Below are 24580 nucleotides of genomic sequence, written 5' to 3' on the forward strand. Positions count from 1 at the left end.
AGTTGATTAGCTTTACCACAGACTTTATAATTAATTTTTTCCCTTTCTCCCCTCCTCTCATTTTTATGTGTGATTACAACATACTTGCTACTTGGCTGCAACTTAACGTAAGCCAAACGTAAGGTGGCTTACGTTTCCACGCTTTCTGGTATCCTGCAAGGAGCTTAGGAAGAAAATACTTTGCTCTTTTTCTCCTCCAAATGTAATTTAACAACCTAATATATAACTGATCTGGATTTCCCTGATTAAAGGAGTATGATAGGGCTTACTATGTATTGGAAAGAATCATGATAGAAATATTTTGTCAAACAACTGTTGTCTAATTCCTCAGAGCTGACTAAGTGAAATATTTACTGGTACATTTGTAGCCAGCCACCAGCACTGAAACACTCCTTGAGTTCATTGGAATAACTGTAAAGGAGACTCAGACAGGAAAGCAATTCAGGATCACACCATGGTTCAACATCCAAATCAGTTTAACTGTCTAAAATTCATTCAATTTAGCGCTTGACATTCTGATTCCTTGAAGTGTACTTAGTCTTACGCTCTGTGTAAAAGGCACAATCTGAAATATATCAACTTGTATGCCCCTAGATGTACAGAAATACTTATTTGAAATAACTTTATATAAGGCCCAAGCTGATTCCTACCACAGCAAGCAAAGTAGGGAGAGACTTAAACTAAGAGGGTTTAAACTAAGCGCTTGGAACATCTCCTGTAGTCTTTTCCACAGATCCTTGTGTAACGGCTGTTCACATTATACCATTATACACAAGGAGAAGACTGAGTTCCCAGAGGTGAAGGGGCTGCTGATGGTCCAGGTCCTTCAGGTAGCAAGGTCAGTACATCAACACGAATTCACACTACTCTCCTCTTGATCCCGCAATGCTCCAATATAACTTGTGAGGGCAAACCCACACACCGTGCACTGACTTCCAAGGGGGCAGGAGAGGAACAGGGCGAGTAAGAAGACATAGAGAGGAAAGGTTATGGGAAAATCAGCCCAGTCACACTAAGGCAATATTAAACTGCTGGAGGATTGCTGAATGTGTTGCTGATGGAATGAAATTTCTATTGCCCATTCTCCCCGTCCCCCCGTTCACTTTTGTGGCTTTTAGACGATAGTGAAGAGAGCAGAAAAGAACTGCAAAAGAAAAGCATTTGCAAGGGTATATTTGATTTGATCAGTTGTAGGTATACAATTCTGCAAATGCCTTGCAATTTTGCAAAGGAATGCATTATATGTGGTTTTTAAGGAACTGCTATCCATCATCAAAGGCAATAAGGCAAAGTCAAAGGCAAAAAAAAAAAAAAACCTTTTACTCTCTAGATGACACTCTCCTTAATGTAAAATATAGAAACTTCCACCATGATTCCTATCCTGTGATTGCCTTTGGTATGTCTCATATTAATGAAGTAGTTTTTTGTCTACTAAATATTTTAGGAGGATAGAAATGTTTGTCGGAATTTGTTTGTCACCTTCAGTAGCACAGGATTCCTGAGTTGGCAGCTAGCTCTTATTAGTTATTTTCTTTTGGAAAATTTAGAAATTGAACAAATATCACTACAGTTTCTGGAACTCCACTGTCCACCTGGAAATAAAATATCTTCTCTGAGCTAAGTGCCCTTTTCCCTTTTTTTTATTTTGGAGACAGAAGAGCATTAGTGAACTATCACATGGCAGAACTACACTGCTCTCCTAATCTGTTAAATATTTACAAACTAAGGTCCTGCATGCTTTATTCGAGAAAGGTATGCATTGAAATCTGGGTTGGTTTTTATATTAAAAATATTAAATAATGGAATAGAACAAAATTCAAAGTCTAGATAATTGTTAAACATTTGAATGTCTTGCATTTGGGAAAGAAAGTGAGCAGTGATTCCAGAAAAGTAAGAATTATTTTCTTTGAACTGGTAATGAGAAAAAAAAAAAAAAACAAAACTGTAACCAAGAAGTCTCCAAAGAGAAGAGGTCCTTTCTGATCAATTGCTCTACCTGAAAATTTCAAAGGACAGAGTTTCAATATTTTTGCAATAGTTTGCTCAAAGTTCTTGCAGATATCTGCATACTATGATATTAAACAGGCAAGGGGTCTTTTAAAGCTGCAGACACAAGTCTTCCTTAGCTGTGCATTTCTAACTGCATATGGAAAGAATTTGCTATTACAAAAAGTTTCTGGTAGTATTGAGTAATTAGCAATGGTAGCCTTTATCTGTTATGTTGATAGTTACTTGCTTAAGCTGAAAACCAGACTTACTATCTCTGATAACAATACGTGAGTATTATGAATTTTATTCTAGTTTAATTTTCACACATCCATTTCTGCATGAGTATATTTGGCATAATTGATTAAATCTAGTTATAATACATTGTGATACCCTAACATCTTAATTTAGTCTTGCTGTTCTGAAAAATAATATAAGCTTTTCCTTCTTTGCTCCATTTATACTTTCTAGGAAACTTATCACTACAAAAACTTTGGGGGGGCTAGAGGGAACTGCCCTCCTTCCTAAGAAAGCATAAAATAATTCTATCATACTTACACATTTCCTGACACACTTGCATACTTCCTGAAATCTTTAGGCAAAAGGATCACAGAACATTAATTACTAACAGGTACAATATCAGAAACAAATCTGAATAAACATTTAAAACCATCCCTAACTTAATGTTGCTTCCATGGCTCAAATAAGATTAAATTAGCTCATCTTACACTCTGAACTGAATGCATAAGGAAAGTTAACAAATGCAAATCCTACTAACCTTAGTGTACTTAATTTTCAAATCTTTGAGTGGTTCCGGCAACTCTGGATTAACCAGACCAGGATTGCTGTCCGAGCCTTGTTTCTTCATATTTCAGCTGAGAAGTTTGTAGATGTTCCTGAAACACAGGTGAAATGAGGTATCAGGGAAGCGCAGTGATTTTTGTCCTGACTGAGCACTTAGCTTTATTTGTGCTTTTTTATCTGTACCAGCTATAGTATATTTGCATACAGGAATATGATTGGATGAAAGAATTCATTGCAAAGAGAAAATGACACTACTTATTTTTAAGAGCAAGAGCAACAGTGTTTTCACTGAGCTGAGACATCTACGAAGTAAATTCTGCTGTACCAATCTGCCTACCCAGACACAGTGAATTCCTTTCTGGGAAACACAGTTTAAGGTATCCTCTTCTTACCTCAAAAATTACTTTCTTCCAGTAGGCAGGTCCACAGACTTTAAGTGGAGCTCTTCACTTTTTTGAAGGCAGCTCTGGAGGTAGAGATAGACTTGTTATCTCTGGATAAAAACTAATCCCTCACTGTAGAGCTAGTGAGAATAGTTCCCAGAGCTGCAAAGTATTCACTAAAAAAACAACCACTCTAGATTATGCTTTAATACATTCAGAGTAAATTATAATTCCTACAACTAATATCTACTGTGTGGGTCATACAGAAAAGGGATGACTATGGTAATACAAAGTCCCTTGTGTGCTTTTCAAGTAATATGAAGGTGGAACCAAATAAATTGATCCAGAAAAAAAACATTGTGGGTAAAACTAAGCAATTTTTTTTTTTCCAGGTGGCACTGCAGGACAGAATTTTAATTACAGTACCCCTTGGAAAATCTGGGTTTGTGCCCTTTAAGATGAATTATTTAACAGATAGAATCTTTCTACTGAAGCTAGAACTCAATGGTGCATGTATGTGCAGCTCTGACTATTCAATAATACGTATACCTACGGTACAGGCAAATTTCTTTATAAAGCACATGAAACTCCTTTCTTTACGAAGTTTCACCTTTTCTGAAGAACAGCATCAAAGAACAAACAAACTTTTTTTCTGAATTAACACTTACTTTTATATGCTAAGCTTTTTATATATGCACAAAGGATTTGAGCAGCAGAAATAAAGAGAAATTGTCTTATTACTTTCATTGAGAATACACAGATGCTTGAAGAACTCACTGAGACCAGTTAATTCTTGTATCAGGACTCATCTAAACCATCTGGCAATGGAGGCTCTGCTGCTTTTAGCTGATGGATGATATAGAACATATCATGAGATTAATCTTATGATGCATTAGTTATATGTAACATACTTTCTGAATTAAAGAGCATGCTATAATTCTCACTGATGATTTTTGTGTTTGGACAGATGATTGTAGCAGGAGTTTCTGGCCTTTACAAAAGTCAAAGTAATTTCTGGAAAAGAGATGATTCTATTCTCAGAATGGCTTTCTCCTAGTGAGATGTAAATAACTGTGGGGACTTGAACAAATTTCAGCCATCCACTCTTTCATGTGAAGAAAGGGCTCTAGTTCTCATCTCCATAATGAATGATTTCTAAGGTTACCAGCTCAGTTACTTCCTTCCAGATGCATCCTTCAGCTTCTCTGCTTCGAATGGCTGGCTCAGGATATCCTAAGGTACAAGGATATATTCAAAAGTGCTATGTTTACCTCTTGCTGATATTAACGTTTTGTGTTACAGTGTCTGCCTACCTTAAAGACTGTCCTTGAGCCTCAAGAAAAAACCTAGTGTCTAAATAGGAGTTGTTCATTAAAGATGCTTAAGCATTTTCATGATATGATCACACTTTCATCTAGAAAATAGCTTTTCTGGGCTATTTTTATTCAGCAGATTTTTGTGCCTTTTTAAAAAATTTTCATGCAAATTTCTGATTTAAATACTAAACTCTAATCTTTATAACAGTCTTCCTGTTACTTATTTCTCCATTAGCCCACAAAGATTTGGTCTCCAGCTAGCTCACCTGCTAATTGCTCAGATTTGCATGACTTAAACTGAACTTAACTGGAGCTGTAACACAGAGATCAGTGGAAATAACTGGTTTCAAGCTTTCAAACAAACAAACAAAAAATCTTTCTTCCAAGTGAGACCTTCCTGAATGGATTCTCATTTTTCAGGCTACATTCATGTTTTGATTTTTTTGTTTGTTTGTTATTTGTTTTCAATGATTGAACCACAAGTGAATTAAGGTAACTTCTCTGGAAAACAATGGCATTTATCCCCTTTCGATTTCTGTAAGGAGAGGCTGAAATCTCATCAGACAGGCTTTAGAGAGTCTATCATGAATGAAAAGTTTCAACTTTTCCAAACACTCTGGTAATCATTGCTTTATTTTCCATACCATTCATTCATTTAACACTTATTTTACCCTCTTTTTTCCTTTTTGTTTCCTTCTTTCACTCTTGGATTGCATGAATTACCTTCACTCCTACACTTCCAGTGACTCCTTGCTGGCTCTAGCCCTTGTATGTTGTTCAAAAGGTCACATCTCTTAAAAAGATTACTTGCTATCTTGAACTCTTTGCTTGTCCTATTGTCTGGCCTTATCTGCTGAAACTTGTTCCCTGTGTTACCATTAATGTCAGCAATTCCTTTAACTTCTTTGTCTTCTCATGTCTATGAATGCCTGACTCCCCTCTCTCTTCCAGGAAATTCTGTTACTTAGAGCAGTTGTTCATGATCATCTCAATCCCATCCATTAACTTTCCTGTTCACTTTCAGCCTAGCGTTACTTCTGGCCCAGTGTAGATATGATTTCCCTTTCCCCACTTCCTGTCTTCCTGTTTATTACAGCTTCCTTCAGTTTTCATTCTCTGAAGATTTTTTTCCCATTCTGCAACATTATTCTTATACATCTCACCAAAATAAAGATTAGCAGACTCTATTCTTTTCAGAGGGTGAATTAAGCAACGCTCAGGTATTACACATGGAAGTTTGCATAGTTTTGTTGCCAATATTTTCTGTCCAACATGGAAGACTTTAGATTCTATTTGATTTTTTCCTCTGCTTTTAGTCATTGTCTTGATTGTTACTTATTGTTATCTTCTCATTGTTAAGATAAGAGCCATTTGCTTTGCCACTCTGCACCATGAAGAAATACATGATATCATATGTAACTATGTGATAGAGCTTTCTACTCTTTAATGATTAACTTTTCTCCTGGTTTAAACCTACTGATTTCCTCTATTCAGTACATGATCAAGGAGGAATAAAGAAAGTAGATGATTCATCATAGAAATTGTAATTAAGCAATGAAGCTGCAGGACACTGGAGGTGCTAAAACACTTGATCTGGGACGGATGAACTTTGGGCCTGACTTATGTTATTCTATGTGAGTTATTTAAATGAAAGCTGGTACACTGCTGACTTGAAAGAAGCTGTAAATCATTTATTCATATATTTCTTCATGAGGATTAAAAAATTAATAACCAACCAAACATAGCATTCCACAGTGCAAGTTACTTTTCTCCTCAGATGTGGTAATACAGCAGAGATATCACCAACATTGTTAGCAGTTGCTTTTTGATCAGGTTTATTGAAACCCAGGTGGGCAAGCTATTTGGCTTCAAGCAGATTTGGCCTATACTCTTGTGTTTCATTATAGCAGCATGGTCTGCATATGAGATATCGCATGCAGACTGAGGCAGACTTTTCAGTTGGGCTCGTCGGAAACCTCCAACTAATGAAATCAGTGTGTCAGCTAATGAAAACACCCAGAGGCAACGTGCCACTGGATTGACTTCCTTAAATGCAGTACTAGTACTATCTGAAATGTCCTACCTAGCTAGGGATGTTGGTTCAAGAGAGTCCTGTAGGTCCCCTGTCATCTCTGACAGGCTTCTGCAGCAGAAGCCATGAGGTAAGGTGTAGGGTTCTGCTTGGTATTTTTATGTTAGTTTATGTCAGGCAGGACACAGTCTGAAAGCTATATAATTGTTACAGAACTCACTCTTCCAGCATTTAATATAGAAATATTTACTTTCTAATTATACCATGTTATTTCAGAAGATCTGTTTTTCAGATGTTCATTTAAAACCTGTTATAAAAATAGACATAAACTCTCTTTTCAAAACAGTCTATTTTTTTTTTTCTGTTCTGTTTTTATTCTTGAATCAGTGCCAAGCATCTTGCCAGTTCCCATAGTCTATGTGCCTCCATTCTTCAGCATAGGGGACAGGTGACTTACTCTTTGTGTAATGCTGAGATTGTGATCAGCATTCTACCCATAGTTTCTACAGAAAGGAGAGTTTGCCCTTCAGAATGTATATATTTGATCATTAAAGACATAATACTATTATCACTACTAGACATGCTCAAACCTATGTAGATCAGGTAAGTCTGCACATCCTCTGCTTGCACTACCTTTAATGTAGGACAGTGCAAGGATTTTATTGCAGGAAAGCAGGCAGGAGATGTTCTCTGCTTTCAGTTGTTGTCATTTACTATTCTGGGAATGTTCCTAATTGCATTTTTTTGGCATCTGTTGATCTACCAAAATTACTCCTTGAGCTGCATAACTGCTGTGCATTCTAGAAAGTGGTGTAACGGTCTAAGCAACATCCAAAAAGTTGTAATTATTATAATTCAAAACACTTCAGATGAATAACCTAACATAGCAGCTTTAAGTGCTGTTGTCAAATGTCCTTTGGAATAGGAAATAAACTGAATCATCTGATGCACTCCACTGTTTGGCAGCAGTGCTGTATCATCTGTGCTGAATTTAGACAAGTCTTTAATGCTTAAAGCACATTTTTACCTCACAAAACCTTATCATGAAAAATCACTTGAAAAATCTCTATTTTTACTGATTAACAGTATCTATGATTAACTGATTATTGTTATACTGATTAACAATATCAATGTTATTCAAAATCATAATTAGCTGAACCACTTCTTCCAAACTCATTTTAGCCAATGAGTCAAGAGAAAAAATGATTCAGTGATTCATACAGATCCCCTAGTGGTACTGACAGAAACTGGCTTTAACTAAAGTGTGGAAGCAACAACTGTCAAAAGCACCAGAATATGTTTAAAAAAAGGTGATAATCATTGATATTCATGAAATCATTGGACCTTCGCTCTAGAATCTTTTTTCCACTTTGCTAATCTTTCTTCTGACAACCTGTCAAAAACTATTGAACATAAAGAGTGGTCACTATTTAGATTGCTGTGGAAAGGCAGCCATGTTAGCAACTTGTTAGCAACTGGAGTGTGTTTTATGATCTCCTTTCTAGTATAAAATGAAAGGCCAAAGAAGGCTAGGATTTAAAATCTCTGATAACTCTAATTTTGAGATTGAAGTATTCAAGTCAAAATGACTAAATATTCAAGGCCATTGAGCAAATTCGTTTGACTTCTGCAGCACACTACATATGCTGCATTTCTGAAAATCCAAGCATTCCTTTTATATAAATATTGGTATCTCTGCGTACAACTATTCTTCATTCATTGTAAAACATCTATAAGATACAAACTTCTGGAGTGAAGCAGCTGACAGATATATAAATATATATTTGAGTTTTAACATATTGCATTTAGTAAAAAATCTTTCCCTGTTGCTACACGGAAGATAACAGTGTATGAAGAAATGTCCCAAAAGATATTTCTTGATAATGCTTCCACAAACAAGTCTGAGCACATATAAAGCTAGCTGCTGTTTTGCTGATTCATGCAAGCACCTTTACTCCGGTAATGGCCAGGCTTAACTTGCATTGGTTCTCTAAAACAAGGGCAGAGGCAGAGTAAGAAGTAGAAAAACCAGTGCTACTTATTTTGTAATCTTGGTATCAAAAGATATTGAATAACTTCTTGCCACCTGTGCTTGGCTTGCTTGTGTGGAAGCCTATTGTGAGGCCTATTCTCTGCTAAATCCAGAATTGACACTTTCGGCCGAAGACACTTTCTGCAAAGTCTCCTCTGTTTCTTTGTAGAAGGTGCTAGACCTTCTACATAATATAACACTTTCTCATCCAGAAAGAGACCCATCTACTAGCTGATCAATATTTTTCTTCTAATTTCACTCACAGATCAGAAACTCCCTTCTCTACTCTATATTCTGCATGCAGAACGTAGTCATTTAAACAGACATAGTAACAAATTGAAGTGAACAACTTTTCATCATACAGCCTTTCACAAGAGTAGGAAAAGTATAGACAGATCAGGAGAGTACCTAAAAAGGAAACTTAGGATTCGGTATGGAAATTCCACAACCCATACTTATAGTGTGGGCAGCAGTGCACCCCTACACGTAGGGACAGCAAGGTCATCTGGTAGACCAGGGACTCTGCAAATCATCTAGGCTGCAGTAGAACCAGTCAAAACCAAAACTGGTTTAGAAAACCAGTTATAATCCTAATCCTTCCCATTTTGCTGGGCCAAGATGATGCGATTCGTCATGATTAGCCCATCTCCATGGGGCTCCCTTAAATTTAGGTAGCTCCTACACAGCTCTCCACATCCATGCTAGCCATGTAGCATCCCTCCATAATCTTTGATGAGAAATGGGCCCTTTAGAGCACAATTCCTTACACTCTGAAAGAGGCATCTAGTTTAGATTATCTGTATAGATTCCCAGAACTCCCTAACTATTGTTGGTGACTGTAAAGGGAGTCTAGGCAGCTAGTTCAGATACAAATATCTTACTGGAGATATCTAGAGTGAGATGAGATGGGTCTCACTTTTTTTCCCCCATCAACTATAGGGAGATGGCTTCCTGCTTATCATTTATGCCAGAGTTGTAATAATCTGTTAATAAAGGATAACCATATTAGAGATTCACAGTATACCTTCCACGGACATGGCCCCTTTCTGGCCCTGATGAGAAGATCAACATATCCTCTGTGCAGGGAAGCCTTTAATCTTTGAAAGATTGACTAGGAGTCCAGGACTATTTATTTAAAATCTAGCTTAAAACCTAGGGTTTAGTTAGGGAAAAATGCTTTACTGGAAGCATGTACATCCACCTAAACAACCACATGTTTTTAGAATGCTCATCTCTCTTTCTGTTACCTGGATGCTGATTCTTCCTGATCTCTGATTTGTATAGCATACATTTCCTAATGTGTATAGGACAATCTGAGTACGAAATAATGATTTTAGAACTATCACAAAAACAGCACCAAGGAAAAAAGGAAAAGGAGAATGTTAAAGGGAACTAGAAGTAGTGTGGGACAATGAGAGAGAATAGAGTAATAATTTCAGGAATTTTTAACATCGTTTTTTTAAAAAGGTTAGCTGCAGAACCTATTTCAGCCATAGGGAGCAATTTTCTTTGTAAAACAAATTAGATGATTAAGTACTAATTGCTTCAGCATTACAGCACTTCCAAAAAGTTGCAAGAATATTTAGTAATGTTTAATATATTACGTTTCCTTAGATTGAAATGACATGTGATTATTTTTCTCCCTTCTCGAATTTATCATCAAAGAACTGAGAGAAAAATAAAACAGATCCCAGTGTCTCTGAAGACAGCAACAAATGAAAACAACTCTATAGTCTAATGCCTCCGAAACATACATACAAGGAGAAAAGGTCAGTTTTCATGAGAGAGGGATAAACCACACCAACAAAAAAATGTAGCTCTGAATCTTAACGGTCTGCTTCTGTGAGTGTTTACCCTAAAATATGGAACATAGAATTCTAAATAATGTCTTTCATGTAAATAGAATTTTTGCTACTGCACTCATTCCTCCTTATCGTCTATCATGGCATCAAATATTTGCAAAATTAAGGTCATAGAAACCACCCATTCGTAAACTAGCAACTGACAAAAGTATGCTTTTTTCACTCAGGCTAAACTAGTTTTCATGTCAACAGGATGTTATTCAATTAAAAAATTATTAATGGTCTGTTGCTTTTTTAACTGTTCTCTGAAATTTAATGGAGATTAATATCTCTTTTGCAGTACTGCTTTGAGAAAACTACGGAAATAATATTGTATGTAGGCTGTAACAAATGAGAACTAATAAAAGAACAGTATTACCACAACATCTTATAAGTAAATGAATATGAGCACAGTTTTCACCATTATAGTTTCAGATTTCGTACCTGTCTTGGAAGCAAAGAATGTTTTTGACATTTAGAACTTTTTTTTTGCAATATTGTTACCTTTGCCCCTAAACTATACTGTAAAAGTGCAGCATTAAGTGGAGACCATTTGCCTAAGTCAGGATGACAAATCTGCCTTTCTGTTAAAAATTAAACTAGATTTATGTATTTATTTATTTAATTATTGAATATATGTAATGAAATAGTTTAAAGTTTCCTCAAATAGTTGCTTATGAATAAGGAGGCAGATTTATGGCACAGGTCACAAATAAAAGCTCTTATGTCACGAATAACTTGTTGCAAATCAGTTGAGTTCATGCAAGTGCAAAACTAGTCTGAGTTGGATCAGAATCAGGCCCAATGCTAGTTATTAACCTGCATTGTTAGCAACAATTGCTGCCAAGTAGTTTTCAGCATTTCCTCCATGAGCCTTTGTTTCAAAGCCAAGATTTAGACAGCTTCAATTGATTTTACATAATTGCTATGTGTGCTTTATAAGTTTGTGTGTAGTGATTGTGTTCTTCAGCTATAAAAGCCTTACATGTGAAAATAACCCTTTTTCTACTTCTGGAGTTTTAAAGAGCATCTAAAAACTTTTAATGTACAACTGAAAAAAAAAGGGATATTTAATCTACCTCTTTTTTGATTAAAAAAAAAAGTTTTCCAAATATATATTCCATAATATGCTTATATCAACTTTTATTATTTTTCATCTTTGTATTTGACATTAATATGCAGCATTATTATAACTTGCAGTGAATTTGCAGATTTATTTTTTGTATAGGATACAAAAAATGCAAGGCCATAGCATCTGCACAGTGAATGTGAGAGCAGCCTTCTTGCTTGAGAGCCCCTGCACTTTCCCCATGGAGCTAGGATATAATTTGAAATTTACTTGTAGTAGGAGAAATCAAAAGGATCTCTACTGAACTTAGAATTAAAGCTAATGTGGAGTCAATAACATGCCTCCTATCTCCTCCTGGACTGGCTTTTAGCATGATTATTCCCAGAAAGTTCCTGCAGAGTTTGCTAGAAACTACTCACATGGGTGAGAAATGCTGAGATGAGAACTTACCTTTATAATATTTGAAGTGAAATGAGGAATGCCAGGAAAGTACCATGTTTGCATTATGAGTTATCAGAAACAAAAAATAACTTGGCAGACTGATTCATCATATGGTATTTCCAAATTAACTGTGACACTCAAAGTATTTTCCTAGTACTATGATGCCAAAGACAGATTTTGAAGGCTTTCCAAGTCCCCTATCTCCCAACAATTTTGTTTAACCTAAACAAACATACGTCCAACACTAGGCAAGACCTCTCTTTGGTTGCTGAGTTCAGGAAGGTTTCTGTGGATGCTGTTAGATGGTGACGTTCATGATGAAAAGTGGAGTTTAACTAAGTTGTAGATCTCAGCATACATGTGCTCCGGGGGGTAAGACTCAGACTCCAAGTCCCAGTATAGAATAATACTTCTGCAACAAATCATAAACTGTCTCTGTTTTCCTGGTGGTAGAAGCTACTCTCCTTTTAAGGTAATTAGTAAGATTCACATTTTCCCTGTCCTATTGTTCACATATTAATTTCAAGTTTAGATATAGTGAGCTGACTGCGTTAGCCTGTCTTTTGTAATTCCCATTCTTCATGTACCTTGTCATGGTTATAATCCAATTCACATATGTTTGTTGATAGCAGTATTGTTGATAGCAGTACTAATGTGCATATGCTGCTTGTTAGCATCATTGGTAAGTGAGAATTAACAGCTAAAACACTTGACTGTGATTTTTAGAAAGATGATATGGTTAGTCTAGGTCCCACTGAATGCTGCTGAGAACTTTCCCATTGTCTTGAGAAGAAGCAGTTTCAAGTCCTGTGTACCATTTAATTAAATAGTAATATATGTTGTGGCAAATTTTAAGTATATTAGTCACTTCTGTAAGATTCCTTCAGCTCAGGAATGACAAAGATGATAAAGTCCTTGTACAATAAATCAGATGAAAAAGTACATTTGGGGAACTAATTTCCTGCTTTGTTACCGAAAAATGTTAGCCAGCAGGTTTACAAATGCAAGCCTAGCTGCAGTAAATCTTGGAAGGAGCCATGCTTACAGTGAAAACCAGGCCCCTGCATGTGGTATGTGACAATATTAACTTTTTAAATCTAAAATCAGAACTACTGTGAACAAGTGTATTTTGTGGATGTATATATGTTTGTGCACTTGCACATATATGTAGAGTGTAACAGAGATTGATAGAACTATACCCACTTCTTTTTTAATTGAATCAATACCTTTTTTTCACTTCACTTCTAGGAGGATAATTGGACTACAGGAAAAAAAAAATCCTTTCTCTAAAGAATGAGAATATTTAACCCAGAAATTGTATAGCACAATAAAAGGTACCAATACTTTACTATTTTACTGTAATTATGAGAAAAAATATGGCTGCAAATGTTCTTCAATTACCAACTAATTTCCAGGAAAGTTAGAACAACAAAGCCATTTATTTCTTTATGTTTCTAATCTTTATTTTTCTTTTCTTTCTTTTTTTGCGTATTTCATTCTATTCTGGTTATATTTCAGGTAATTTTAAGCAGTCTAATGCTCCACAGCTTGCTCTGATCATGACTGGATTTGGGCCACTAGTAATCTATATAATTAAGAATGTAAATAAAACCCTTTTTATCACCATTTGTGTGCAACCTATTCTGGCTGCTGCTGCGGCCCAAGCGTGCCAAGAAAAGAAAGCAATTCAGATCGTTAATGCAAATCTTTGAGGAGCTTAATTTTTTTTAGGCTTTCAAATAAAATGAGATTTATTTTGATTTAACTTCTGTAATTATTAGCTAGCAGAGTAATTCAAAAAACTTCTTGGTTCTGTTACTCTGTGTAAGGAAGAATAAGAGAACAGAGAACATCAAGGTTTCTTAATCTTGGGAGAAATTAGTGTATGTTTAAAAGATTTCAATGCATTTTTCAAGATCCTGCTGAGGCTTGTCAAATACATAAGCTGCTTCATACATCTGACCTGTTGCTTTGGTGGTGAGTGATGATGTTATGCCTTATGTGCAATAATTATGCTTATAGTAAATGCACAAAGAATCTTAAGAATTACACATTACTTGGATGATAACCAAAGTTGTATTCTGGGGTAATGTTAAGAATAGTAATAAAATGAAATTCAGCTAAACAGTCAACAGATTCTGGAGAAGGGAGAGAGGCAAAAATGAGTCAGAGGCAGGGGACAACTATCAAAGGTAAAGGTTTCTATTGATTCATGACAATTTTTCCCTGAAAAACAAGTCACGTATAGCTCAAGTTATAAGTTGGGCTAGAAAAATCACAATATTGCTACCCTTCCTTGTTTAGTTAGCTTGCCAAACTCCACTCACACAGAACTTTTGCAGGCCTTGGCAGACAAATTTAATCTTTCATAACCAGTACAAATTATTAGCTGGTTTGCTCAGGCTGATGGTTGCATTAAACCACTTCTTTCCCATTATTGCCAAGAAAGATTTACCATTTTATCTCAAAACTAAGCAAAATTCTGGTTACATCTGAGTTTCACCTTGAGTTTTGTATTAATTCAGCATAAGTAAGTATGAATGCATTTTCCAAACCATAAGACAAAAAAGAAACCAGTTGAGGGGAGGAGCAGGGCTGAAAGGAGTGAAGTTTTTCAAAATACATGCAAACTAAAATTTATAATGTTATTAAAGGTAAAGAAAGGTTTGAGATAAAGGTTCAGCTACTGTGAACTCAGATATAGATTAGAATCAGAGAACTGTGTATATCCAACTATTGAAAAAAACTAAAATCACAAAAAAAAATTAGAAAAGACTGCAATAGGAAATTTGGGATTCTTCATTTACACTCTGAAATTTTCCCATTATAGGTTAAGTATAGTCAGATCCTAGGAAATTTGGGATTCTTCATTTACACGCTGAATATTTTCCCATTATAGGTTAGGTATAGTCAGATCCTCCTCTTACGACCTCAGTGAGAGCGCAGGCAGACAATTTTACATTGTCTTTCAGTGCATACGCATCCATAGCTCCGCACTGTGGCTTTTGAAGAGAAATATTCCCAAAGCCACTGTAAAACTTGGCTGTTGCTGGGAGCTGGGGCTTGAACTGCAGCAAATGCATTTTAAAACTCTGTTTTCTTCCATTTTACTCTAGTCTGTTAACTACTGCTGTTGAGGCCATACAGAGGCTCCCAGTCTTCTTTCTTCAGTTGAAACTTCTCACTGTGTTTTTCATGGCTCCTTAATAAATCTGATTTCACCTCTGGCTTTTTTCACAAGTGGTAAAGCTGGCACTCTGCAGTACTTTCTACGCTGGAAGATATTCCATTTTGTTCCTCTCTCACAAGTAATTCTAAGCTTCTACACACTGAGACAACTAGAATATCAGACTGGAGTCTGCTCTTTGTACAACTCCACACTTTTTAGTCTGTTTTTCACCAGACTCCCTTCCATTTTTCAACCTTTCATCACTGCCAGCTCTTTTGGCCCTCAGTTTGTCAGCCAAATAAATGTACCTGATTTCGTATTAGAAATCAAAATAATAAGATATTTAAAAAGATACCTGACATTAAGCATATTTACCCAGCCACAGTAACTCTTCCTTCTTGGACACATCCATAGTTCGTGACTTTTTGCTGCGTAGTATCATCCCAAGACTATAAGATCTTAGAAGCAGAAATCTATTTGTTCATTTGTTTGTTTGCAAAGTGTTCTGCACTGCCAAGGGAACTTAATAGTGGAACAGAATATTGTCATATTTCTGCAAAAAGCCAAGAAAGATCTGTTTCTATTCAGCATCAGTCTTAGAAGAACTAAAAAAAATCTGTTCTCTGAGGGGAAATTACATGAAATTCGAGTGCTGCAATTTGCAGTGAAGAGGAAGAACAGTTGTAGGATGAGAGCAGGGTCATCTATCTAGAAAAGTCATGCAAGTTCATATTAAGTCAAGGGGGGCTATTAAGATGTCACTTAGTATCTAAGCAAATTTATAGGTACATTTAGTACTCACAGTTCAGAAATGTTCAGTGTTTGGAGAATTGCATTTTCAGTTCACCTGATGCAATTAAAAATATTTCATCGTAGACAGCAGTTTTTGAATGGAAGGATAATCAATGTAAGAAGCTCTGAAAGACAAAGTGCACAAGCCACTTAACAATATTAATCTCATAATTTATTCTCCCATTTCTTCAGTTTGTGACAGCACGTAAAAAGAAACAATATGAACGTTATGTTAGATTGGAATATAGTGTTTTGTGTGTTTTTAGTGTAGCTCTAGCTGTAAAAATAATGCATTTAAGTTCAAGTCAGCAACAAATCTACCTAATTTTATATACTTGTTTATAAAGATAGAGGAATAGCTGTTTGGCTATGCTACCACTATGGAAACAGCAATAGTCGATACGAAAGCAATGAAGTTTTGATAAGACATTTCAAATCTATTCCATCAGTGTAATATCCAGTCCCTAATTTTGTCATGAACTGAAGTTAGTTAGAAGTTAGTAGTTAGCTGAATATTCCCTATTGATGGCATGTTCTTAAGGCTATGTATATTTCTACATTTCATTGTTCAATTTATACATAGAGCACAAAGAATATTTCTTAAAATTAATTATGGCAATTTGTTCTGGAAAAAGTTGTAAAATTCCAAGCACAAGAGCATATTATAACTTCACAAAAACTTCCAAATAAAAATCTCCAGGCTCTTTTTCATTCTTTCACAGATCTCACCATAAAATTAGAAAAGCTATTTGCTTTAATCTGAAAAGATTTTACTTCTTTGATCTTTAAACTCTATTTATTAGTTTTAAAATAATGATTAATGCTAACATAAGTTAGAAATCAAGAGCAACTAAATTTGTTTACCCAAATCCGAGCTTAAATAATAGGCTAACAATCAAGAAAACTAACCTCAGTACTATGTACAGACATTTTGTCAAGCAGTTTTTTACCTGTAGTTGGACAGCCAATACAGGGAATTTCAGCATGACTATTCATGGTAGAAAGTGTTTTGCCTGACGGTGAGCATTTGCAGAAGCAGGGACTCAATGTAATGCTATGCAGTGAGCTAAAAAGGGAGTGTTCGTGAAAAGGGATGGACAGGGTTCAAAAAAGGAAAGGACATTTTGGATAGGGTGCTAAATTACAGGAAGAATTTATCTGCTTCTCGTCCTACAAATTAAGGAATTTCTGATTTTTGCCTACATAATCAACATATGAAAATAATCATATACCTCTGGAAAAAAATACTCAGTTTCAAGGAGATTTTTTTACTTAGAAATCCCTACCTTTTAAATCAAAAGGTAGAAAAAAGTTCCCAACAAATAAGCTTTATAACAATGACATTAGATTCCATCAGATTTAAAACTACAGATATGTCTGTCAATTTACACAGTCCTCCCACTAGAAATGTCCTAAAATTTACATTCTGTGTAATACCGGTTTGCTTTATGGAAGCAGAGCTTCTCTCAGAAGGCAGGACCAGGCCAGTGTCAGTAAGTGGAAAGTATCTGTGATGCCGGAGTCGGTGCACGTGGCTGATTCAGAGCAGCTTCGCTGCCAAAGGGTGCCAGTGTCTCTTGTGCATGCCTGAACCTTGCAGTCCTTTCTCAGTGTTTTCAGCCACTGTTTCGTTTGTGAAGTTAGAGGATGACATTTGTATACTGAGCTCTGTTATTCCCACCACTTCCTGAAAATATCCTGCTCAGATAAGCGGGCCAAGAAGCCTATTTCTTATTTAAAAGTGTGAAGCTAATGCCATTTTATGAGAACACATTAGACCTAATATGGAAGAGAGAATGTGGGACCTCATTATCCAATGTATTACACTGTTCTAACATCAATCTCACAGAATGAATAGCCAAGGCAATTGCATTTGAAGGTGCAGTTCTATTTTACCCCCAAATTTCTTGCAAAAGACAATAGCAAGCAGACTGAATATCTACTACTGAAAGGAGCATACTCCGAAGCTGTTGCATATTTCTGCGTACAGTAAACTGTCCCGAATTGCTAAATCCCTTGTCGGTGCCCATATTAAAACATTAAAGCTTACTAACGTCATCAAAATTTTCTGATGTACCTCTGACTTCTCCGGAAATCAGCATGCTGGTTAATATTCTGTGTGTTCCTGAGACAGCACATAAGAAAATCTGTTTGATTATTGTTAATATTCTGTACAGTTAACTTGAGCAGATTCTTTGAAGTCAGGAAATGTAACAGTTTGAGATTTGTTATTCAGTACCTCTTCTCTGCTTTCTTGGATTTATTTCTGTAGGTGCTAGTATTATTTTTTGTGTAATTTTTCACAATCTGCCTAGGTATATATGCGATCTGTGTTTCTAATCTTTGTTAGTCTGCATTTTAGTTCTGATTTGAATGTTAGCATAATATCAAGGGCAAAAATATCACCATTTCAAGTACAAAAACATCACTGTTTCAACCTATATGTGTACTTATCCTTCTAGTAGAGTATAGTATACATAGATATTTCTATATCTACATGTCTGAAGAGCAGTGTAAAATCAACTACAATACAAGCATAAGCACTGGGAATATAGCAGCACACTAAAATGATTTGCAGTAGTTTCTAGTACCAAAGTTAATAATCCACTAGAAGTAGTGCTTCTTAAAGGATAAATTTTAAAACCACTGGCTTTATGCATTCCAATATTTCCAGTTAGAAAACCACATGTATGAATCTCTATTTGCAATTAACTCCCATAGGACATAACTACTCCTGCTCATCTGTGCATTTTCAGCATTACTTTATTCGTAGTTCTGCAACTATTTATTACATGTTTATTACCCAATCTTGCATTGTGTAGCTCTGACACAGTTTCATACCTAGTGCAGCTGGAGGTACGTTTGCTGAGAAAACTGTGTCTGGACTTAATTTCGTAGATAGCAATGTACTGAAAAGGCCTGTATTGTGGATTTTTCTCTGTGGTACATAGCAATCTTCTAGAATATTTCCACTTGCTACAAATATTTGTCCTAGTTAATTATGTACTAAAGCACTTGTCCTCAGACTGTGCAGCACTATCCTTCACCTACTTTCGACACGGCAGCATAAGCTGATGGGAGCCAGGGGTTTTGCGCGCGTTAGGCTGAGAGGCACGCTATTACAGGCATGGTGCATTTTTAGTGGCTTGCATGTCCGTCTTAAATGAGGAAAGCAATGAGTAATGACAGAAACTGTGGTTCTGATCTGCTGTGTTCGGGGGAAATAAATATGTTCACTCCTATAAACCACCAGTGCATTTACTGTGTATCTGATAGAATGGCAAGTATTTTCTGCCTTTCTAAAGATACGCACTTGCTGGATAGTCATTGGATAGATGCTAGATTAATTTAGTTTTACTATTTTTCCTATTATTTTGCTTTCTAAGCCATGGTTTCACTTGTGAATTTATGTGTGTTATAACTTTTTAAAGATATTTCAGACTACATATATGATTGATATAACCTCAGAGGTCAAAATGGCATAAAATCCTTAAAATCATCTCCTATCAAGTTTAAAAATGTCCTGGATTTTTATGAAAAATTTTATGCCTTTGCCTCACACAACTCTCCCACTGTGATCTAAAATACCTAGAGAAGGAAAAGGATTAGTTAAATACAATAGATTTTTTATTATTGATATTGAAATAGGAGGTATCACTGTAAGCTATTTTAATTTCATAGAGGAAAATATTTTTCACTTGTGGTGTAAAATAGACCAACCTACGTCACTGCCTTTTTGCTTTCCTGTGTAAAGCAAAGACGAAAACAGAGGATGGTTATAAGGGCCAAATCTATCTCTACTTCTGAATCTAATACAGTTCAGATATAAATGTAACTATACTTGGGGAAATAAATAACCATTTTTTAAATCTGAAACTGTGGAAAAAGGGAGCTTACTTGAACATCTCCCTGCTTGGTCTTTTGTATGCTCTGTCCAGTTAGAAACTCACTCCCACACTCTCAAAGAAAAGTGCCAAGGATGCCTTTTAGAAGGAATATTGGCTTTTCCAACACTTTCACATTCTTATATGGTCTGGATAATCAAGCTTGTACTTTGGATTTCATTGTACATTCCTTTTGTACCCCTTTAGCCTGATGTTCTCCGTGTCATAAAGAACTATTGGAGGGAGAAAGGCAAATTATTTTTCTTAAAATATATACTAATATTTTGACTGTGGTACCTCTGAAATCTCCCTTTCTCCCCTACTTCAATCTGTTTTTTTATTCTGTTTCCTGGATATCAGATGTCAAAAAGACTTCTGAAATTCTTTTAACTTCAAAGCATATTTGTAAAAACGTTCATCACTAATTAAAGGATAAATTATTAACACTAATTACTGCCGCCTTCATGTGCACATACATACAAAAGTAACAATTTTATGTAGCCATTGTCATAAATTTGACTGTTGATAAACCGTGGATCTCACACTACTTTCTTTGAAGGCTTAAACATTACATATATCTATACATACATACAAGCACACACAGACATATATAAATATAATATGCACATGTACCTTTATATTATGTGCACAGTTCTACCTACCTTTCCTGAGCATGCATTTCATCAAGCTGCAGTCAATCAAAAATGCAAGGCCTTACCTTTACAATCAAGGCTTGGTTTCCTAGATCTGCTATATTTCACTTCCACAGCACGCTGTGCTCTAAGGTCTGTGATCAGCACCACAGTCACAGTACCAGGCATGACCTCTATATATACACAATGCAGTAACAGCAACAAGTGAATACTTAGATTCTTACTTTAGTTCCAAATTTATCAAGTGATATTACTCATGGAAAGAGATCCTTCAAGCAAACAGTTAATCTCCATTGAATTGGGAGTTATCTTGATGATACGCCTGGAAAAAGAAGGAGCTTATTGTACAACAGCAGATGAAAATACCCGCAGCCCCATTGCACGTACCACTCATTCTGTTAACCATGTAATATACATTGTCATTTTGACGTGTAGACTATTTCTCTTCCTCTATCACCTCCGTGTCAATCCAATTCACTCATTCTTGCCAATGATGAAATGGAAAAGAAAAAAGACGAAAAAAAAAAGGAAACACGGAAGATTGTTATCCTAGTTCTCCATTTGCGGAACATTTTAAAGCCAGTTAGATTAACCATTGGGAAGATGTTAGTCTTGATAAGAGAATCCCCACTGGTTTTCTGTCTCCCTTAGACAATGAAATCACATAGTTGTGTCTGTGCCTCTCTGTTTCGGATTGTTCTATTTTAACACATAACAGATTGAGGGCTGCCTACGATTCCTAATTAACTCAAGTTAAACTAATGAGAGAGAGAGGGTGGAGGGAATACCAAAAAGAGAAAAGAGATCATGGGTTGGAAGAGATTGAATTACAACTTAAAGGGGATGGAGAAAGGAAAAGAAAATGGGGGGAAGGGAGGCGATGCAGATACAGTTAGGCTGCAAAGTCGGGCAGAGGAAGGGCCTTTGAATAGTTTTGCCCTGCAATTCCAAGAAAAGACAAAGATGGCCTGTGAAAGCATCAAATAAATATATGCAGTCCAACACTGAACTGAACTCAAATTCTTGCCTCTTTTTAGGAAATACTTCAGCACCCACTGGAGAACAGCTCAGATTCCAAAATCTCACTCTTGCTATGCTATCAACAGCTTTCTTCAGCATGTACCCACAATTTATTGATGTAGTTCTTTTTGCCAACTAAATACCATGTCAGCTACTCATGGAAGAAAGTGGTTTCTGTTTGTTCTTTCTAAGCTCTGTAAAAAATTGCCAGGAAAATATCTGGTTTTGTTATATTGTACTGAACAAATTTAAAAGTATTTTTTCTTACGATAGGAGTTAGAAATATGTGCAAATGCATAAAGAAGAAGGCAGAACTGAGTTATTCCAGTGCAAAAGTAATATACTACTTTCTGAGCTGTGAATAGACTAATTTTGAGATTGTATGTTTGTGCACAAGAGGTTTTCACTCCTGACTTTTGCTGATATAATCTACTTTATGTGTAGAAAGCTTTATATAAAATATATTACAACACATTTTTTGACAGTACTTCTTTGGATGATTTAAAAACACAGACATGAACCTCTATTGATCCCGAACACCACAGGTCCGAGTAGATCAGTTATGTTTGATGGTGCATCTTGCAGCAGTGACTAACTTCGCTGCAGAGTGAGCGTGAGATAAAAGTCAGGTTTCATGTGTGCAGATACTATGGGTAATGTAGTGTTTAGAAGGGCATATTTTTATCCAAACCCAAGGAGAAGACTCTGGCTAGTGGTCCCGCACTTCCGCTTCTGGGATCTCCTTTCTTCCATGTCTGGAGACCAATCGAGGCCCTGTGGAGAGCCGAGGAGGGCGGCAGCGTCGGTGGTGGAGTTGTCTCTGGTGGGGCCACGTTGCTCGCCAGATAGGAGAGCTCACCTCTCAGCACATGTCCCCCCTCTGAATTCAGGCGGGGGAGGGAGGAAAGCGAGTAGGGCGACGCCTGCTCGGGGGAAGTCCAGGCTGGGGAAGCGCCGTGAGGAGCGGGCGGTGGGATGGGAGAGCTGGGAGGTGCCGGCACGGTGCAACGGTTGGAGGGGACCCTGGTGCGTGCGTGGGTGTGCATGCGTACCGCGGCTTGGACTGCGGTTAATAAAAGCAGTGGCTGGCCTGAGGAAAGCCGAGGGGAGGTGACGGGTAGCTGGGAAGAAGCTAGCGGGCTGCCTTCGGCTGGCCGTGGCGGCCTGCGCCTAACGAGGCCTGCTCGCCGCCGGCCTCTGCGCGGGGGAAATGAAGCGATGGGCTGAAGCAGGCGGCGGCGCCGGGGGGGGCAAAGGAGGCGCCGTGGCCTGACAGGCCGAGGTGTGACCTGACGAATCCTAACCATGCCGGACATCTGCGGGAGAGCGTGGGGAGGGCCGGGCGGCAGCCGAGGGGTGCGGGCCCAGCGCCCGCCCGGGGAAGGAGGGAGGGAGGGAGGGAGAGGGGAGCCGCGGGTGGCGTCTCGAGCGCCCCAGCGCAAGTGCAGCCCCGCCGGCATTGCCGATCTGCCCGGGGAGGGAGGCTTTTCTTCGGTTTTTATGTTCTTTTTCCCAGGAAATTTTTGTCACCTCCTCTTCACGTAGTTAAAAACAGCTTTAAAAATCCTCACGTCTTCAGATCATTGTCAACAGAGGGTTTTTTTTCGGGGGGAGGCTGGGGGGAATATGTGATAGATGAAGGGGAAATGTAACATTTGCTTTCAAAACACAGCCAAAAGATAAACAGCCTGACCTTCAGGCCCTAAATGCACAGGCGCTTGTGTATTCGCAGTCACTTACTGGCGTCCTGGGCACCCAAAAGCACTAAGTGACACCCCAGACAGAGGGGTACCCCTGCCGCAGGTGGTAAAGCGAGCGCGCTGTTTAGCGGGGTGTGTGTACCCTGATGGCAGGCAGGGGCTCTTTCACGCGCCCCTGCCTGGGTCTGCGCCAACCAGGGGCTTTGGTTACGTTACGGGGAGCTGCTGGAAGACGGTTGGGGCTGCCCTGCTCCAGCTTGCGCCTGCGTCTGGTTGTCTGGCAGAGCAAATTAAAAGTAATAGCACCTGGACCATAGTTTCCAAATCAGAAGTCGTGGAAGAGAATATTGTGATTATCGTTAAGCTGGTCTCCTCTTGAGAAGCACACAGCAACTGCTATTAAGATTTAGAAGCAAGCAAAGACAGACCTGGATGAACGTTTATGTAGCTATATGCCAGTCACATTTCGGATCCCCTACTACAGTTATTTCCTAAAATAAAGGAAGCAACGAGATAAAATGAAGACTGAAAAAAAAAAAGAGTGAGATAAATACTGCAGTCTATTGTCCTTGGTAGTGCGATATTGTTAGAACATACTTTTGTTCTGAGTAGGTTGGATTTGCTTTCATTTTATGGACATGTTTCACGCATATAAGAGATTAAATTGTAACACTGGGTAGACTTACACTGCTGGATTTATTGTGAAAACCTCACAGTAGGAATTAAAATGCTACAGAAAGCCTGCTACTTGGAGTCAAATTGGTTCAGGATACCAAAAAATCAGTGGTTTTACTGCTTTTATACTTGATTATCTGGAACATAATGAATCTGTGTTCATGCCAACATACTTTGCATTGGAGAATATACAAATAAGAAACTTTTGTTTCCCAATAGTTATCAAGGACACGCAGAGATGTTTAAAGACACAAAAATCAGCTAGCCTCTATTTTTGTCTTTTTGATTGAAAGACTCTTCTGTATTGCACCTGTGTGCATATGTATGTAAATAAGAAAGATGAAATTTACAAAGTTATAAAGTAACTTATCTCCATGAATTATACCTTTTCCTGTGCATAAACACTTTTTCCTTATCAGAGAGATGTTTACACTACTTCATAAATCCAAATAAATATTATATGTCATCTGAAAATTTGTATTCATGAAAAAAAGAAAAAGGAAAAAAGTAATGACAATTCTGTTGCAGCCCAGCAGAAATAGGCCAAAACCCTATAAAGATCTGACAGATATCTATGTTAACTACACATATTACATAACATACATAGGTCTAATGTAGAGCTAGACTGCATATCACTCTTATTTGAGTAAACAAGGCTGTAAGAGACCTCTCAGGAGACTGGTATCCTGGCACAAAAGGCTGCTAGAAATATAGGCTTACAACTCCTACGAGACTTTTAGGAGACTTGACAGTCCAGGAGCTCAGCAACCTCCAGGACGAGGT

General features: G+C 37.2%; 1 protein-coding gene and 2 long non-coding RNA genes across 3 annotated transcripts in view; 1 reads left to right on the plus strand and 2 right to left on the minus strand.

Moving 5' to 3' along the window:
• Window positions 1–3108, minus strand: part of ALDH1A1 (aldehyde dehydrogenase 1 family member A1) — a 36495-nt gene extending 33387 nt beyond the window's left edge. Inside the window, exon 1 of the mRNA XM_009683236.2 lies at window positions 2765–3108. Coding sequence (XP_009681531.2) covers window positions 2765–2854 — 90 coding nt within the window. The 5' untranslated portion in view covers window positions 2855–3108. The remainder of the gene's footprint in view (window positions 1–2764) is intronic.
• A 79-nt stretch (window positions 3109–3187) lies between these two features.
• Window positions 3188–16923, minus strand: LOC138064516 (uncharacterized). Its single transcript, XR_011137782.1, has 3 exons — window positions 16816–16923; window positions 15876–15990; window positions 3188–3256 (listed from the first exon to the last, which is right to left on the minus strand). It is a non-coding gene; the product is annotated as an uncharacterized lncRNA (long non-coding RNA).
• On the plus strand, window positions 10225–21560 carry LOC138064515 (uncharacterized). Its single transcript, XR_011137781.1, has 3 exons — window positions 10225–10322; window positions 13153–13238; window positions 21440–21560. It is a non-coding gene; the product is annotated as an uncharacterized lncRNA (long non-coding RNA).
• Window positions 21561–24580: the final 3020 nt, after the last annotated feature.

The sequence above is a fragment of the Struthio camelus genome, chromosome Z (genome assembly GCF_040807025.1).
Source record: "Struthio camelus isolate bStrCam1 chromosome Z, bStrCam1.hap1, whole genome shotgun sequence".
In the NCBI taxonomy this organism is placed as follows: Eukaryota; Metazoa; Chordata; class Aves; order Struthioniformes; family Struthionidae; genus Struthio; species Struthio camelus.